At 37.6% G+C, this 17470-nt stretch overlaps 2 protein-coding genes across 5 annotated transcripts in view; one reads left to right on the plus strand and one right to left on the minus strand.

Annotated features, from left to right (window-relative positions):
- The window catches only part of cmss1 (cms1 ribosomal small subunit homolog), a 367856-nt gene that overhangs the window by 145145 nt on the left and 205241 nt on the right, over positions 1–17470 (minus strand). For 2 of the 3 annotated variants that reach the window (XM_072585432.1, XM_072585433.1), the window contains one exon: positions 10534–10608. In XM_072585432.1, coding sequence (XP_072441533.1) covers positions 10534–10608 — 75 coding nt within the window. Of the gene's footprint in view, positions 1–9966; positions 10068–10533; positions 10609–17470 lie in introns of those variants that run through there. The other variant, XM_072585434.1, reaches the window with a different exon arrangement.
- Positions 1–17470, plus strand: part of filip1l (filamin A interacting protein 1-like) — a 278663-nt gene that overhangs the window by 80610 nt on the left and 180583 nt on the right. For both annotated transcript variants that reach the window (XM_072585429.1, XM_072585430.1), the window contains exons 2-3: positions 9976–10245; positions 12564–12737. In XM_072585429.1, the coding sequence (XP_072441530.1) occupies positions 9982–10245; positions 12564–12737 (438 nt within the window). In that variant the 5' untranslated portion in view covers positions 9976–9981. The remainder of the gene's footprint in view (positions 1–9975; positions 10246–12563; positions 12738–17470) is intronic.

Raw genomic sequence — 17470 nt, forward strand, 5'->3', positions numbered from 1 at the left:
ACAGGCTGCTCACATGTTATCCCCTTTGAATCATCAAGCATGGATAGTCACACAAAAAATGAAAGGTACTATGTGGTCAAGTCGGTTATGACTAACACAAAACATTCACAGGGAACATCGATCTTGAACAAAATTTGCCTACTTGGATATTTCTTTCAAAGGCAGAAAATATTACTGCAGAATAAATTTGGATTAGGTGTCATTGCTGGTTGAGACTGCTAATACATGATGTTTTGTAAACATGGCCCTCATCATCATTTGGGAATTGTTAATATGTCATACTTTCCCTCCTTCATTGTTTTGATTGCAATGTTCTTAATCTTTATTCAATTTAAGAAAATCTTTAAATAACCCATTTTAGTAAAACGATTAGCATTCATTGGAGTCCTCATAGATTGTAACATCATCTTGATTAGATGTTAGTTCAGGCTAAAGTATGAATCAGCTCTCTTGTTGTCTGCTCAAGAACTCTCTTGAACTTATGACATAACATAATTCTGAGTATTGTAAAATCAAATTCCAAAAGGTAATGAATAATTAAGCATTTGAAAATTGCTGGAAGGAGAGAGATGTTGCCAAAGCGTTTGGTCTTGCACTCATCAGGACAAATGCAAGAATGCCAAATTTCAAATGATCACATTTATACTACAGTCGAAAGACTGCTGATTAATTAGTACATCAACTCTAATTGCTTGCTCCATGGCAATTCCCCTGGCCAATGAGGAACGATAGGGATTCCCAAGCTCTCAGATAGTGAAAAAAAAGTTACAAGGCTTAAACATATTCTTTTTATTTACACAGAATAGGTCCCTGCACATGAATGTATACTGGTTTTACTCAGTGTAAATAAGCCATATTGAGTTTGACAGATTAAATTAAATTAACTGAAAGAGAGTTTATTTTTAGTACATTCAATATTGTTCAGCACGTGTTGTCCAATCTCCAAATTTAATCGAATAAGAAATATTTTGTCTGAATTTTGCAAGTACAAACTGGTTGAGTAAAAAAAGATCATTGACACCACATCTCCCTGTTTAACAATAATTAAACCTTGCTAATTTCATGACAAGGAGAAAGTGAGGATTGCAGATGCTGGAGATCAGAGCTGAAAATGTGTTGCTGGAAAAGCACAGCAGGTCAGGCTGAATCCAAGGAGCAGGAGAATCGACGTTTCGGGCGTGAGCCCTTCCTGAAGGGCTCATGCCCTTTTCAGCGCTAATTTCATGACAATCATGGAATACATTAACAAAATTGTATTAAAAGATTTTCATGACAGAAGGTTAATTAGAGTTCATTATTCTTTTAACCATTAAAAGAAAAGGAACACAAACACACACACTCCCACATGACCTACTCACCAATTTCCCCCTGCCCCCATCAGGGTACTTTCATTCTACACCTTCTATTACTTTCAAACTTCAATTGAAAATCTATCTGATCAGAAATTGTGAATACAAATTCAAATTCTATTACCTCTTGACTTTGAGCTTTGGTGTACCAATTTTCTGATCATAGCACAAATATGGTGATTTAAATGTTTGTTACAAATGTGAGGTATTAAATGCTGTTACGTTGTAAACTGTTTCTTTTAATTCAGGCTAAGATGGAGTTATAGAGAGGGGTATGCAGCTCTAATTCTGCCTAGTGATAAGCTCAAATGACCTGACTGGCATGGAGGCAGAGTCACAGTTCAAAACATATTTAAAGTCAAATGGTAGAAATGACCATTAAAACACAGTCTTCTTGCAGATGTACTGGGCAGTATTTAATGGGCAGAATTGTGATTTCAGCTGCCAGCTGCAGAATCAGTGAAAACTTTGTATTATGTACCTTAGAAAAGGTCTACTGCATTCAGTGCCAATCAGGCTCCTAACTGGGGCTTTCCTTTGTTAAAGTACCTCTTAGATGGTCATCACCATTGAACATTAGTTCTATCAGGCAGGGGATGGCTGCTGCCTGTAAAAAACACCAAAGGTCTGGTGTTGTTGGTGGACTAGTCATTTCATATCATGTCAGGAAGCTGTTTGTGGGTTGTGGGTCATTGGGGAGAAGGCATTTGGCAGCAAGGGCAAGAGAAAGGCTGCACAGATAGAGTGAGTGTGAGGTACTGAGAGAGGATGGGGGTGGCACATAAACTGGTGGAGAGGGGAAGGACATTGACATTCTTCCTACACTGCTGGACATTCCTCCAAGTGGCTGAGACTACAGTGCCCTGAGTGGCAACCACTGACAAGGGTGAAATGGTCTGCTGTCATGGAATCCATTGCTGGTCCTTGGAGAAGAGGAACGTCCCTTGTTTACACCATCACATCCAACAAGACCTCCAGGTTCCTGACTGCAATCTGGGCACCAATTTCACCCCGTTTCCTATCTCAGGAGCAAAAGTCAGGAACTCCAGCTAAGCTCCAGACTTAGAGTGCTTGTTCGGGTGCACAACAGGCTTTTAAAGGTAATGCACGCATAACGGATGCTGGTATTTTGGCAAATTCCACCTCGTGGTGAGTTGACTTGGGAACAGTGTAGCAAAATAAAGATGGATTTGATTAGAATGTATATCTTCAGAGCAGGGTAGGTAAGTAATGGGGCAGGTTTGATAAGAAATTTCACTGGGCTTCGTGGCAAGGATCCCTCTCCACAACTCTCACGTATCTAAAGAGATGCAACGTTCAGCGCTTTGATTAATTGATAGTTATTCTAGTTTAGGAGAGAATTTAACAAATAGCTTTGTAAATATTCATTACTGCTGCAGTCCTATAATTCCAGGTCATTATATAATGCTGTCAGTCAAAGTCACATCTGAAGTGCAAAGATTCATTGAGTGAACACTCTATATGACGTATTAATAGAGTCTCCTTTAATTTTAATGGAGTCATTACAAACGTGTAAGAGATCTTCAAGCCCAGGCATGTGGAGCAGTTTTCACATCTCAGCATGATATTTGGCTGCTATCACAACTCCTTCCCAATCTTCTGCCCATAAGGATTTAAGTTAAAAAGAAAAGAAGCATTCGTGGGAAAGTTAACATATAAAATAAAGTTATTGCTGACAAATCCAAGGCTTAGAAACCATTTGCCCTTTCAACCCTGGGAGTTGATTTCAAGTCATGTCTGGATTGTGGGAGCTTTCCTGCTCAATGGATGAAAGGTGCCAGGGACAGTATCAGTTCATCTCCCACAGTAGGTGGAACTATTATCATAACTATGTGACAGAGACAAATACCATATTGTTTTGGCTGAAAGTGTTGATTTTGAACCATAGAAAATATAGCTTTGCACCTCATCAAACTAGTAATCTGTCACATACTGTAATGTTTGACATGGTCAGAGTCAAGTGTCAAAATATCTTCATTTGAGGAATGAGTTAAAGTATAGTCACAAGTGTGACTCGATATATCACAGTTATTTAATTAAGGGTTATGGGTTGCAGTATTGGAAAAGGCCCGAAAATGGGTGCAGGAGTCAGAATGTATAATTAACTCAGTATGTTGCTTCCAAAGTAGGCAGTGAACAGACTTCATGCTGCCTGCCAATTTGTTAAAGAAAAAGACTAAAGGACCCATACTAACGCACGTTATTGTCAGTTAAGTACAATTTTGAAGTGCATAGTAAAGTAGGAAATGTTGCAGCCAGTTTGTGTACCCCAAGCTCTCACAAACAGCAGCTTTTGTAATATTGATTGAGGAATAAATATTGGCCAGTACACAAAGATAAATGAACCTTTCGCTTTTACTGAGGCAAGTTTCACATCTCAATGACCCATCTCCAACCTCCCTTGCCTCTCCAAAGTCTTTCACTGTATATCCTCCCAAAGCAACCCCTGTCCTTCCAATAGTGAATCCTTCTGACCAGGTTTGTGCCACTGCCACAGCTCTGAAATAAAGTCACAAAATTACATCCTATGTGATGACAACAAAGATTAGAGATTTACCCAGTCTGTTTGCAATTCTGTTGTCACATTTGAACCTGAGATGAACTTCCAATCTTTTATTATGAAGTTATCACTTTTAAACGTTTTGATCTAAATAAAATTTTTCAACCTGACTCTTGGATAGACTTATGTTTCGACAAATGTTTGGAAAGACACAAAGAAATTGAAAAAAAATCAGTCCATCTTTTACTTTTATATCTCAAATCAGAGCCACAAGTACTTCTTACTGCATTTTTCTGTGATCCACAATGTTTACAGCATCCGTCTAACTAATGTTGTGCTTCCTGTGCAATTTATTTAAATACAATCGTCTGTAGAAAATTCTATTTTTCTGTTGCTGAGAAACTCATATAGCTTCAACTAATCCAAGTTAGACTTGCAAGTATACATTATTTAGGTTGGATGAATGCTCTGATCTTTCAGATAAAAAGAATCTAACATTGTTCCATTTCATGCAATTTATGTCTGTACTAGGAACAGCTCAGTCAAATTCAAACTCCTTCTAATTTAAAAGTTTTTTGTTAATTATATGTCATTCATCCTGGTAAACATACCAGAATTGTTAAACATAGAGACATGGACCCTCCACAAACAATCCTCAAGTCACTACAATACACATAAATACCTCTGATTTTTGAATTAATTAATAATTTGTGATATCTATTCCAAAATTAATTTACTGCATTTAATACTGAAAAAAATGACAACAGATTGATGGATTCCATAAGCATACATACTATAGTGGTCAGCTTCTGTGACATCATGTGGATAAGAGTCCAGGCGATTCTCATTATGGTTTGGACAAGGGGTCTGAACAAGTGGCACAGTGCTTCCAGACAGCAAGGTTAAATTGTTTAGTCTGTGTTTTGACTTTTGACTGGGCTTCGACAGTTGTAAATTCTTACGCAAATTGAACGCGTTAGCTTTTATTCACAGAATCTACCAAGTAGAAATTTTAAAATTATTTTTCCCAGAAGTTCAATGTGAATTGTTGAATTAAATCATTAAGCCTGACATGCAACTGTGGCTCTCCATCTTGGAATTGGACTTCAGATCATGAATTTCTCATCAGAAGCTGTCATTCTTCCGATTAATGCTGTCAGGGTGTTTTTGGGATAGTAGCATATGCGCTACAAATGCTATGCAGTGACCATCTTCAATAAGAGACTATCTAACCACTGTCCCTTGACATTCAATGGCATTAATATCTCCAATTATCAAATCTTGGAGGTTACTATTAATCAGAAACTGAACTGGACTCGCCATATAATTACAGTGGCTACAAGAGCAGTTCAGAATGCAGCAGCGGGTAACTCACGTCTTGACTCCCTAAAGCCTGTTCGCCATCTACAAGGCATAAGAAGCTTGGCACCCATCCAGGATAAAGCAGCCCAGTTGATTTGCACCACATCCACAAATATCCCTCTCCGCCACCATGCTCAGTAGCAACAGTGTGTAATATCAACTATGTGCACCATAGAAATTCACCAGATACCCTTAGACAGCATCTTCCAAACCCATGACCATTTCCATCTAGAAGGATAAGAACATCAAATACTTAGGAACACCACCACCTGCAAATCCCCGTAAAGCCACTCGCATCTTGACCTGGAAATATATTGTCGTTCCTTCACTGTAGCTGGGTCAAACTCCAAGATTTCCCTCCCTATCTACAGAATACGGACAGCAGCAGTTCAAGAAGACAGCTCACCACCACCTTCTCAAGGGCAACTTGGGGCAAGCAATCAATGCTGGCCAGCCAGCGATGCCCATTTTCCATGGATGAAATAAGACAAAGTAAGCAAAGCCAGCTAGGATCTGTCCGGTTGGTGGTGTATGAGTTCCGAGTGATTCTCAGACTGAAAGGTTTCAGAAGCACTCATCTAACTAAAGAATAGGACAGGCTTGAGGGGCTGAATGGCCAATTTCCTAAGTCTATATTTTTCTTCTTCCATGTAAGGAAGTGCAAATTTTTACATGGCTAGCTTAGTGTTCAATGTCATTTCACTGACATAATGCTTGACTTGGATTATGAAAATATTAGCACCATCTTCAGAGTTAATTCAATAATTCCCAAAAATTTCTTTCTAATTTTTCTGACTTCATGACTATTGTTCTTTGATTATAAGCTTGCAGAATATCATATCTTTGATCAGCTGCCTATGATGGAAGTGAAAATATCCAAAGCAGCAGGTTAGCCATTCTCATCTAACTTTGCAGCAACAAAAGGAAATATCTGCACACAAAAACTATATCCAGCCTTAAACCCAGTACTGCTACAATTCCCCACAAACAGTAAAACCACCAGCTAGGCAGCCTGAAATGGAAAACCTCCTACTGTGATTTAGATGCTGTGCATTCTATTGAATATGAAGTCATTCCACAAACAGAACAAGTTCAAACTGTAGCTAATTAATGTGTCACATTGTTTATGTCAAGGAGGAGAAATGATCCAGAATGCAAACCACTGTAATTGCAGAGTAATCAAAATGAGGTCAGCAGGTCCTAAAAACTGTAAAGTATCAGATTTAGGTTCTGTGTTATATTCAAAAACATTACTTTGGGATTCCACAGTCGTCCTCAGTGAATGCACTGACAAAAATCCTTGTGTGAACATTAGTTTTACAAAGATTTTGCAAAATTACAGGAATTTACTTAGCTGCCTACTTCTAGATACAGGCTTGCAGATTTAAAAAAAACATTCACCCTGTTCAACTGCTAGAACATTGCTTATCTCTGAGCAGAGTGGTGAAGAATTTACCTAAGATAATTCTATTGTCAAAAGTTGTACCCTATAAGTTGCAGGGCAACCTCCTTTAAGCTAATTAAAATTTCTTTCCAGTCTACTCCCTATACCGTTTGATTCTAATATTCAAATACCCTGAGGACAGAGGTTCATAACCCATCACAACAGCTGCTTGAATTTAAATTCAGCTCATAAATCCGGAGTGAAATGTTCATCTCAGACATAGTGGTAATGAAAGTACCACTGACTGTCCTAAAAACTCATCTGATTCATCACTGTGAAACACGTCATTTATTTTAGTGAGGGCCCACTGAATTAATGGCCACTCAGAGCTGACAACCAAACAGAGGTGAATGGACAGCAGCACAATGGGATAGGGCAGTGACTATTGTCAGATGATGTTGCCCTCATGTCATCACTCAACCTAGGTCACAGTTGATTGATGGCAGGAGGAAGGTCATGGGCTGAGGCTCCCCATCCACCAGTCTCTCAGTTAATTAAACACCAAACACCACTGAAGAGGGCACTAATTTTCATTTCCGCGCTCAACCATAACTTGGGGACATCTCAGTACAGTAAGAATGTTATGTCAGTTGTCACTATTCAAACTGCACATATAAGTAGCAGTCGTCTTGATTCTGTGGGGGTCTCAAAATTGCATCATCTGATTGGTTAAGAGTACAGAGCTATAAAGTGCTCATTAGATTAGTTTTCAAACTAACTGTAAAAGGTGAAGAAATATCAGGAATCTTATCCATACACTTCCAGGACAATTTCATTGTGAGTGGCCATTCCACTTTATGGCTTTGAAAAGTGAATGTTTCAAAGCTAGAGAAAACATTAAAGTCAGGTAAATTCTGTTCTCATGATGTGTCCATGTGTACCTACTAGTTGCAAGATAGATACATAATGGTCAGGAACATACAGGCTATGTTTTGTTCATCTCAGAATACCAAATTGATCACAGTATTAGTGCGGTCATCTAAGAGATCAACAAATTCAGAATAGATCTGTGATGTATAAATTCACAAAAGACACAACACAGAAACAAGCAATTTGGTCTAAGCAGTTCATACCTCTATTTACATTTCATGCAAATAATGAATTCACATCATATTTATCCACTTTTTTTCTCTATCCCTTCAACTGCACTTCCTTGGTTTGCCATATTCAGCATGTTACTTACATAGGTAGGGATAAGTAACAGGAGAAATGCCTTCTAATTGACCAAATTAAAACATTTTAGAAGATGTTGTTGTTCAGTACTTCTGAGTTTGAAACATAATAATTTTCTAATATTCAATGCTTTATATAAAAATGTAGTCTCTCGAAATAACCAAAATAAAGTAGTCACTGTAAATAATCAAATTTTATCCTCAGGCTTTGTTGGAGGAAACAATTGCTAAGTCTTTGAAAGTTTAAAATTCATTTTGATTTAAGAAACTTTTAGAAGTGATGTCAAAGCAATGAACATTCAAAGTTACTTGATCGTTATGGATTGTGAATGTTGTGAAAACAAAGGGAATAATAAGTTGTGAATATAATTTAGTGGCTGTGTTTAAACAAAATATACCATCCAAATGTCTGGAGCACAGGACATTTTGTAAATGTCTCATATTTGGTCTTGAAAAAGATAAATTAAAAAAATGAATGAGATAGGAATAGAATAAATGATTAGATTAGATTACTTACAGTGTGGAAACAGGCCCTTCGGCCCAACAAGTCCACACCGACCCTTTGAAGAGCAACCAACCCAGACCCATTCCTCTACACTTACCCCTTCAGGACCCAAAATCAATAGGTTTTTTTTGTTTAAGTGATATGGGACAAAGACACAAGAGCAGAAGAGACAGCAATATTCTGAAATTAGATTAGATTACTTACAGTGTGGAAACAGGCCCTTCGGCCCAACAAGTCTACACCGACCCGCCGAGACCTATTCCCCTACATTTACCCCTTCACCTAACACTACAGGCAATTTAGCATGGCCAATTCACCTAACCTGCATATTTTTGGACTGTGGGAGGAAACCGGAGCACCCAGAGGAAACCTACACAGACACGGGGAGAATGTGCAAACTCCACACAGACAGTTGCCTGAGGCGGGAATTGAACTTGGGTCCCTGGCGCTGTGAGGCAGCAGTGCTAACCACTGTGCCACCGTGCCGCCCAAATCTAAACTTGAAAGGTCTTACAGTGTCTTACTTATCAATTATGAGTGTGAGTTATCATATTCCAATTGAAATAAAGTGTGGATGTATCAAGGAGGTGATGGCTTCATCGTGATGTCACTGGGTAGTACTCCAGAACCACAGTCTAATGTTCTGGGGACATATGTTTAAATCCATCAGGCAGAAGGTGAAAAGTGAATTTGAAAAAAAATCTGGAATTTAAAACTACATCCAATGCTGATGAATATAACCATTACTGATGGTCATTCAACCCCATCTGGTTCACTAATGTTCTGTAGGGAGGAAAATCTGCCTTTCTTATCGAGTATGGCCTATATGTGAATCCTATGCAGCAATAGGGTTGGATCTTTGGACAAATTAGAATGGGTCTAAACTGCTGGCCTAGCTAGAGATGCTGTCATCCCAATTTGGCCAATTGGCCAATTTGATTTAAATTAGTGGTCATTATTCTAATAATATTTTTGCTTTCCATATGAAATTTTCAAACTCATGGAAATAATTAATTATTTAAGTTGAGGCTGCTCTATTTACTGGCAATGATAAATTTAGGGTTTAGGGGAAGTAGCAGTAATATCACTGGTCTAGTAATCCAGACCCCAGACTGCAGGCATGAATTCAAATTTCACCATAGCTAGTGGTGAAATTTGAATTCACTAAAAATATATGGAATAAAAAGGTATCCTAACGGCAACCATGAAACCATTGTTGATTATCACAAAAGCCCATCTGATTCTCTCATATCCTTTAGGCATGATTTGGAGGTGCCTGTGTTGGACTGGGGTGTACAAAGTTAAAAATCACACAACACCAGATTATAGTCCAACAGGTTTATTGAAAAGCACTAGCTTTCGGAGCGTTGCTCCTTCATCAGGTGGTTGCAGAATAGGAAAGGAAATCTGTCATTTTCACCCCATCTGGCCTAAACATGACTCCACCTCAACAGCAATGTGACGGACTCTTAACTGCACTCTGGGCAGTTAGAAGTTGGCACTAAATCCTGGCCTATAAGTGACACTCACATCCCATGAAGGAATGAAAAAGTTGTTGCAATTAGTACATGGATGTTTTAAGTAACTTCATTGAAAAAGAAACTTGCTTTAACCTGTTTCAGTTGAAAATGCGCTCAAGAAGCAACAGCTTGGAAAGCTCATCCAAAACTAAAAGGTTGCATCAACAAGCAAGGTCACGCCATCGAAATTCTGAAAAAGACGAGTCATACTCAGGAACAATTAAAATGAACAATCGAAGGGAAAGACTCTTTATGGAGGAGACAGGGACTGTTTTGCGAAATCATAAAACAAGGACGTCATCTAAAAAACATGAAGATCTTTCTCGAGATGACCTATTGTTCCTGCTCAGTATACTTGAAGGTGAATTAGAGGTTGGTAATCTTTATTATCTTACATATTTCCAAAGGTTTACTTTGATAATAAATGTCCCAACCTCCAATGATTTGATTGCATTGTGCAAAAAAGACAAGATTAAGGTTAGGTTAAATCATTGATTGAATGAGAATAACTTCACAGTCAGTTTCGATGAAAAGATACGCCACTTCAATTTCGTTCTTGCATTTAACCGAACCCCAAAACATAACAACTTTCTGCAAGATCGCTTTTGTCTAAACAGCTTTATGGTGGTGTCAGTTGGAATGTTGAAAATCAGGTCTTACCGTGTGTTGCCTTCGGCTTTTGAGCTGCTTTTTGTAGAAGGCTTGCCTCCATACGGATGAGACTGATGGTCAATTCTGCAAGGTAGAACATACAATTTAGTTGATAGGTAACAATGTTCCCAGGAAATTTTGTATGGACAGACTGAAATATGAACAGCAGTTTGAAAGGGCAGGTGAAATTAAATTGCGTCAAGTTTCATATATAACAATATTAATTAGAAGACTCTGACAAAAACTATTTGCTGTTATTGTTGTCAATAAATTTTGGATAATTAATTTGCATGGAAAGACATTTCTCTCAGTTTCTGAAAATGTATACTTTCACAAGTAGGATACAATAAAATATTGTACACAAGCTCTTTCGTAGGACTATGTCACAAAGATTGAAGGCAGCAATTGCATTGTCTTAAATTTTTATGTTACAATTTCCTATTAAGTTTAAGGTTTCAAGAACACTTATAGCAAAATTAGACTTAAATTTTTGCCTTTAATTTAACAACATTATCAATAGGTTGCATGTCTCTCCCACCAAAGGTAAACTTGTTTGCATTGGCAATCAGCAAGAAATGTCTACATCAGTGTAATTTAGGACACAACTACAATATTGTGAAAATAAGACTTAAATGAGAAAAAGCCACTTGGATCACCACATCCGTTAATTTCAAATTAACAGATTTGTTACTATCTCTACCAACTACAATTCTTTTTTCAAACAGTTGCAAATCTTATTAGAAGTCATGCTGCAGTTATACAAAACCCTGGTTAGACCTGACTTGGAGTACTGCGAGCAGATTTCGGCACCACACCTTAGGAAGGATTTTAATACCTTGGAGGGAGTACAATGTAGGTTAACAAGATTGATACCTGGACTTCAGGGGTTACGTTATGAAAAAAGATTATATATTTAGCTCTGTTTTCTCTAGAATTTAGAAGGTTAAGATGATCTGTTCGAAGTCTGCAAGATAGCAAGAGGAAAAGACAGGGCACGTAAAGACAAACTATTTTGCTGGTTCGGGATTCCAGAATTCAGGGGCATAGTCTGAGAATTAGGGCCAGGCCATTCAGAAGAGATGTAAGGAAGTACTTCTACACACAAAGGGTAGGGGTCATTTGGAATTCTCTTCCACAAATAGTAGTGGATACCTAATCAGCTGTTAATTTTAAATCTGAAGTAGATCAATATTCAGTAAGGAAAGGTATTAAGGGATACGGGACAAAGTTATGTGGAGTTAGGCCACAGATCAGTGCAATCTCAGTGAATAGTAGAACTGGTTTGAGGAGCTTAATGGCCTAACCTTGTTCCAATTTCCTTTTTCCTAAGTATTCAATGGCATGCAATTAAGTACTTTCCATTGTTGCTTAAGCATCAGTTGATTATTTTAGTTTTCCATGTAATGTTGCTCCACTCATTTTCCAATTTCAAATTACCTGAGTTTGAGTTTTTAAAAATTTACATTTGGTTCATTATTTTCTTCTGAACTTCTATTAACGTCTCCACATGAATACCTCAAATACTTGGACAAAACATGTTTTACAGAAATTCTTAATTCTAGTCAGTTTCCTACAAGGAACAGAACTAAGTTTAAAACTGAAAATCCAAACATCACAGGGCAAATGAGAAAAACAAAAGGAAGGATTATGGAGAATGCAAAGCAAAAAAAAAGACATCAACTGAATAAACACAACAGTTACAATGGGATATAAGCTGATCTCTATGTGTTAGAAAAGCAGAAATTCCACCAGTAAGCATGGTACAGGAAGAGTGTTTATTACATCCACATTTCTCTACCCATCTACCTACTCCACGAATTGAGAAAGCACAATACTGAAGTTATTTGAAATGTTGAAAAACCACGACTTTCACCTTATCGGATACAGTAAAAGTGTAATTTTACATGTTAATGGAAGATCATTTATTTGCACACTGGCAATACATGTGAGTGCATGAAATCTTTTCCACGTGCAGTATTCCCTATAAATTACCAGTGAAAGAGTATGCCAACGCTTCATGTTGTGTGGATTTGTTTTAGGCTCGAGATGAAGTAATAACTGTACTAAAAGCGGAAAAAATTGACTTGGCACTTCTGGAAGCACAGTATGGCTTTGTTATGCCAAAAAAGGTGCTACAAGCTCTCCAACGGGACACAATCCAAACAAAAACAGACTCACTGCAGGAGGATATCTATGAAAAACCAATGGTCGAGGTATGTGGTATACACAATGTAAGCTCTAAAGTTTTGCGAATGATCTCAAAATAGATTCAAAATTAGAGGTGAAAAAGCCAGTTTGGTAAACTTTAGTAACCTTCAGAAGCAGACAACATTCACGTCCCACATTGGAAGGCCTAACCGATGCGGATCATTCCTAACTTAGACACCATATATTTTGTCATTAAATTATGTTCTTCAGATCTGGAAAGGTAGACCATTTAACCTGAAACTTCTTAATCACATTCTCTTGCCTAAGCAAATAAGTGCAGTACTTGAACAATAACCAGCACTATACATATCATGTCCTCAACATGCCAGATTGCTATTTTTGTTGGCAACTCTTAACTATCAATAAATACAGCATAAAATGGAAGTGGAACACTCTATCTACAGGGACCTAAGAAATAACTGACACAACCTGGGTATATGACATCACTGCCAATTGTGCAGCAAAATTAAAACCTATCCTAAACTAGAGGTCTGATGTTAACCATGGTATGCTTGTGGTATATGTAGCAAATGACATTGCTGGAGATAAATTAAGCTTTATCCAGCATCCTTTGTGGGCCTCTATATTGTGTTTTACATAAGGTCAAAGACGTTTGCAGCACAGAAAAAGACCCCACGGCTCACTGAATCATGCTGGTCAAAAACAAGAACCTAACTATTCAATCCCATTTTCCACCGCTTGGCCCATAGTCTTGTGTGCCTTGGCAATGTAACTGCCAATTGTCACAAGAATGAGCGCAAACATCATAATGAATCAACGTGGATGAAGGTGGAGTCAACTAATGTGGTATGGTTCCTATACAGAAAAATATAACTGCACAGTACAGTTTGGTAAACTTTAGTAACTTCCAGAAACAGAGAACATTCATGTCCTATGTTGGAAGGCCTAACCTACGTGGATCATTCCTAACTTAGATACTATATATTTTGTCATTAAGTCACTTTCTCCAGATCTGTAAAGGAAGAAAATTGTGGAACAGCATCTTTTTAAAAAGAGGTACTACTTTTAATTTGATTTGAAATTTAAGAAACTGTTCTGATATTTGTTTCAATGTTAAATTTTATCTTTTTTTAAGGTCACTGTTCAAAACAAAAGTTGAGTTTAAAGTACTGCATATATTTAATTATGTTTCATGCTAATTTTAAGATCATTTTTCTATTCAGGAAGATAGTATTATATTGTCTTTCCAGGCTTAAGATGCAGCTACAGTTCATCCACAATCAACAACATTAACAGGTTCTGGGAGGATATTTCATCAAGTCAAGATAACTTAGATCAAGAATAATTGCTAATTGATTTTTCAATTTTGAATACCAGGAAACATGACTACACCTTGACGAAATGTAGTACAAATCCATTCTATGGGCAATTTGACTACATGTAAGACAAGCAAACAGTAAAAACGTAGTACTCAGAGGGGACTTGATAGGTCAGGGCATTTCTGTAACTACAACAGTGATTTCTGAATGATATGATGCTCCCTTGGTGCCAGGGTAAAGACAGCACAGAGGGGTGCAGCACAGTCTGAGATAAGAAAGGGAGCAAGTAGAAGTCATGATACATATGATGCATGAGGCATTGAAATCCTTCAGCCTGAATTTCATGAGCTTGACAAAGAAACATGACCACAAAAGCTAGCAGCCTCAGAACCATTCTCAGTGTCTCATGCTGGTGAATATGGGAAACATGGTTCATGCAAATGCTTGGCTGGAAGATCATACAGAATGGGAGATTTCTGATTCTTGGAGAATTGGTAATCATTATGGGAGAAGGGATATTTTTGCAAGAGGGAAGAGTTACATCTGAACACAGTTGGGACAAATGTTCTTGCTGAGTTGGAAGGAGGGGGTGGGGGTTAAACTCATTTATCCGGGGAATCAGAAGATAATGGAGCTATAAAGATATATAAATAGCAGTTTAACAGAAATATCCCAAAACATTACAGGGCCTAAACTAAGAAAAAGAAGTGATGAAAAATATATTAAATTGTATAAACATCAATGTCTAAAATGTAACCAACAAATGTTGGTGAGCTGTGGACACAAATTCCTAAGTAGGACTATGATGTTTTACACTAACGAAAATAATCCAGGATGGGCTCTTAATATGCATTTTTACCAACTATTCAGGAATAATAGAGAAGGAAAATGTAGGTCATGGCAGTATTGATTAAAAATTGTACTGAAGTTCCAAATACTGCATTTACTAATTGATTCTGGGATTGAATCTATTTTTTATGTTTGTTCATTGGACATGTCTCTGGCTGACAAGCCAGCATTTATTGCCCATCTTTAACACCCTTATGATGACCAGAATTGTGTGTAAAGTTTCAGTTGAGATTTAACCAGAGGTTTCTAAAGGTTCATTGCAACATCTCTGCTTTTTTATTCAATGCTTCAGTTTACAAAGCCCAGAATCTCACATGCTTCACTAACTAATCTTGCAAAGTACTGCCACTTTCAAAGAATTTTGCAAATGAGCCCAGAGGCTCTTTATCCTCCCTGCACCCTCTTTAGATCTGTGCCAATAAGTATATATTTCTTCTGCCTTTCTCCATCCTTTGGTCAAAATGTTTCTGTACATGAAATTCCATGTCTGCTCATTCTATTAGGCTTTCCATGACCTTCCTGGTGTAGTCAATGGCATTGTTTTCACTGGTGTTTCCCTTAAGCTTGAAAACAAACAAGCTCCAGAATTCTCTAACAAACTACGAGCCATTCTACTTACCATGCTGGATCACAAAATAAGTCTGTTAGTGATGCACAAATAGAAAACCCAATTTCTAACTCAAAAACTAGAAACCCAAGCTCACAACAAATAACATAAAAGTTATATCAATGAACCCCACAATATATAGGAATCACAATATGATAATCACTCTTATCTTGTGCTTTTGAAATGGTGATCATTCTGATGTACCTACTCAGATATTTGGTTCACTTGGATTCACATTTAACCTGAGCACCAGATCCCACAATGCTTCTATCCTATTGGGACTGAAAATATACTAACCAAAAAGGTTTTCCTGATTGCATTTCCAAAATTTTTACCGCTCTTAGCCCGTTATTCTAACATCATCCTAATCAGCATTGGGTATTTAATGGCCCCCAATATCATTAAACTACAGTTCTTGAACATTTCCCACAGTCTTGTTCCTCTACCTCTCCTTCTCTATTTGGGGTCCACAACAAGTGCAATTATTTCTCAGCTCTAACCAAAAAAAAACTATCTGTAAATAGTTCAGGTACAAGCTAGATATATTCTATTTGAGGAAAAAGACAAATCCAAACATAACACATCCTGGTTGCCAAAAGAAATAAAAAAGTTAACATAAGATCAAAACAATTAAAAGCGACTTATGAAAAACGTCTTGAGCAAGATTCTGGTAACACGGCGTAAGATTATAGAAAGCAAAGGAGGAAACAATTAATATCAGAGGCTACATCAAAATATTAGTAGTCAACGTTAATGTTGAACATTTTAAATTTTTTTTTAAGTTGAACTCCTAAATATTTTATAAACATAGTAAGTGTTGCAGTAGTTTTAACAATTTGCAACGGAAGAAAATTGGTATACCAACAACCTAAAAGAGGAATTTTAAAAGAAACAATCATCACAAAGGAAGCAGATGACGTGAAGATATCATTCAAAGAGGATAGGGACATCATGGAAATGTTAGAAATTTGCAACGATATAGTACAATATAGGTTAGCATTACTGAAAATTGGTAAATCCCCAGTCCAAAAAGAATGCATCCTATGCTCTTGAAAGACGCAAAAATTGAAATAGCAGAAGTATTGATCATAATTTTTCAACTTTCATTGGATACAGCAACACAGCAGGAGGATCGGAAGGGTGCTAGTGTTATACTATGATTCAAGAAAATGGAGTGTTTTACCTCAGGAAACAGCAAGTCAGTCCGCCTGACATTAATGACATCAAAACCATTATCAAGGGCAACAGAGACTTTCATTTGGAAGGGCAGAGGTTAATCAAGACTTTCCAGAGTCATACTGCTTATGACAGAAAGATAGGTAGGAAAGATAAATGTAACAGTCACATGAAGAGGGTCTAACCAAAGGAACAAGTAATTCAAAACTGTACAAACTAATTGGCGTAGAGAGATAATAACAAGTTGTCAAGGTGACGGTGTGAAAACAGAATCGTAAGGAAGGTTTTACACAGAACAATAAGGTGGGGTTACATGTAGCACAACATGAATACTGTTGAGGCTGTTTTTATGGATATGGAACTTGGCTATCAGTTTCAGCGATTCTGTGTTGATGGTGTATAAAGTCGTAGAGTCATAGAGATGTACAGCATGGAAACAGACCCTTCAGTCCAACTCATTCATGCTGACCAGATATTCTAAACTAATCTAGCTCCAATTGACAGTACTTGGCCCATATCCCTCTGAAACCTTCCTATTCATACACCTATCCAGATACCTTTTCAATGCTGTAATTGTACTAGCCTCCACCACTTCCGCTAGCAGCTCATTCCATACACGCACCAACCTCTGTGTGAAAAAGTTGCCCCTTTGGTCCCTTTGAAATTTTCCCCTCTCACCCTAAATCTACGCCTTCTAGTTCTGGACTCCCTTATCCCAGGGAAAAGACCTTGTCTATTTACCCTATCATGCCCCTCATGGTTTTATAAACATTTATGAGGTGACCCCTTAGTCTCCAACGCTCAAGGGAAAACAGCCCCAGCCTAT

Source organism: Chiloscyllium punctatum, chromosome 15 (genome assembly GCF_047496795.1).
Source record: "Chiloscyllium punctatum isolate Juve2018m chromosome 15, sChiPun1.3, whole genome shotgun sequence".
Lineage (NCBI taxonomy): Eukaryota > Metazoa > Chordata > Chondrichthyes > Orectolobiformes > Hemiscylliidae > Chiloscyllium > Chiloscyllium punctatum.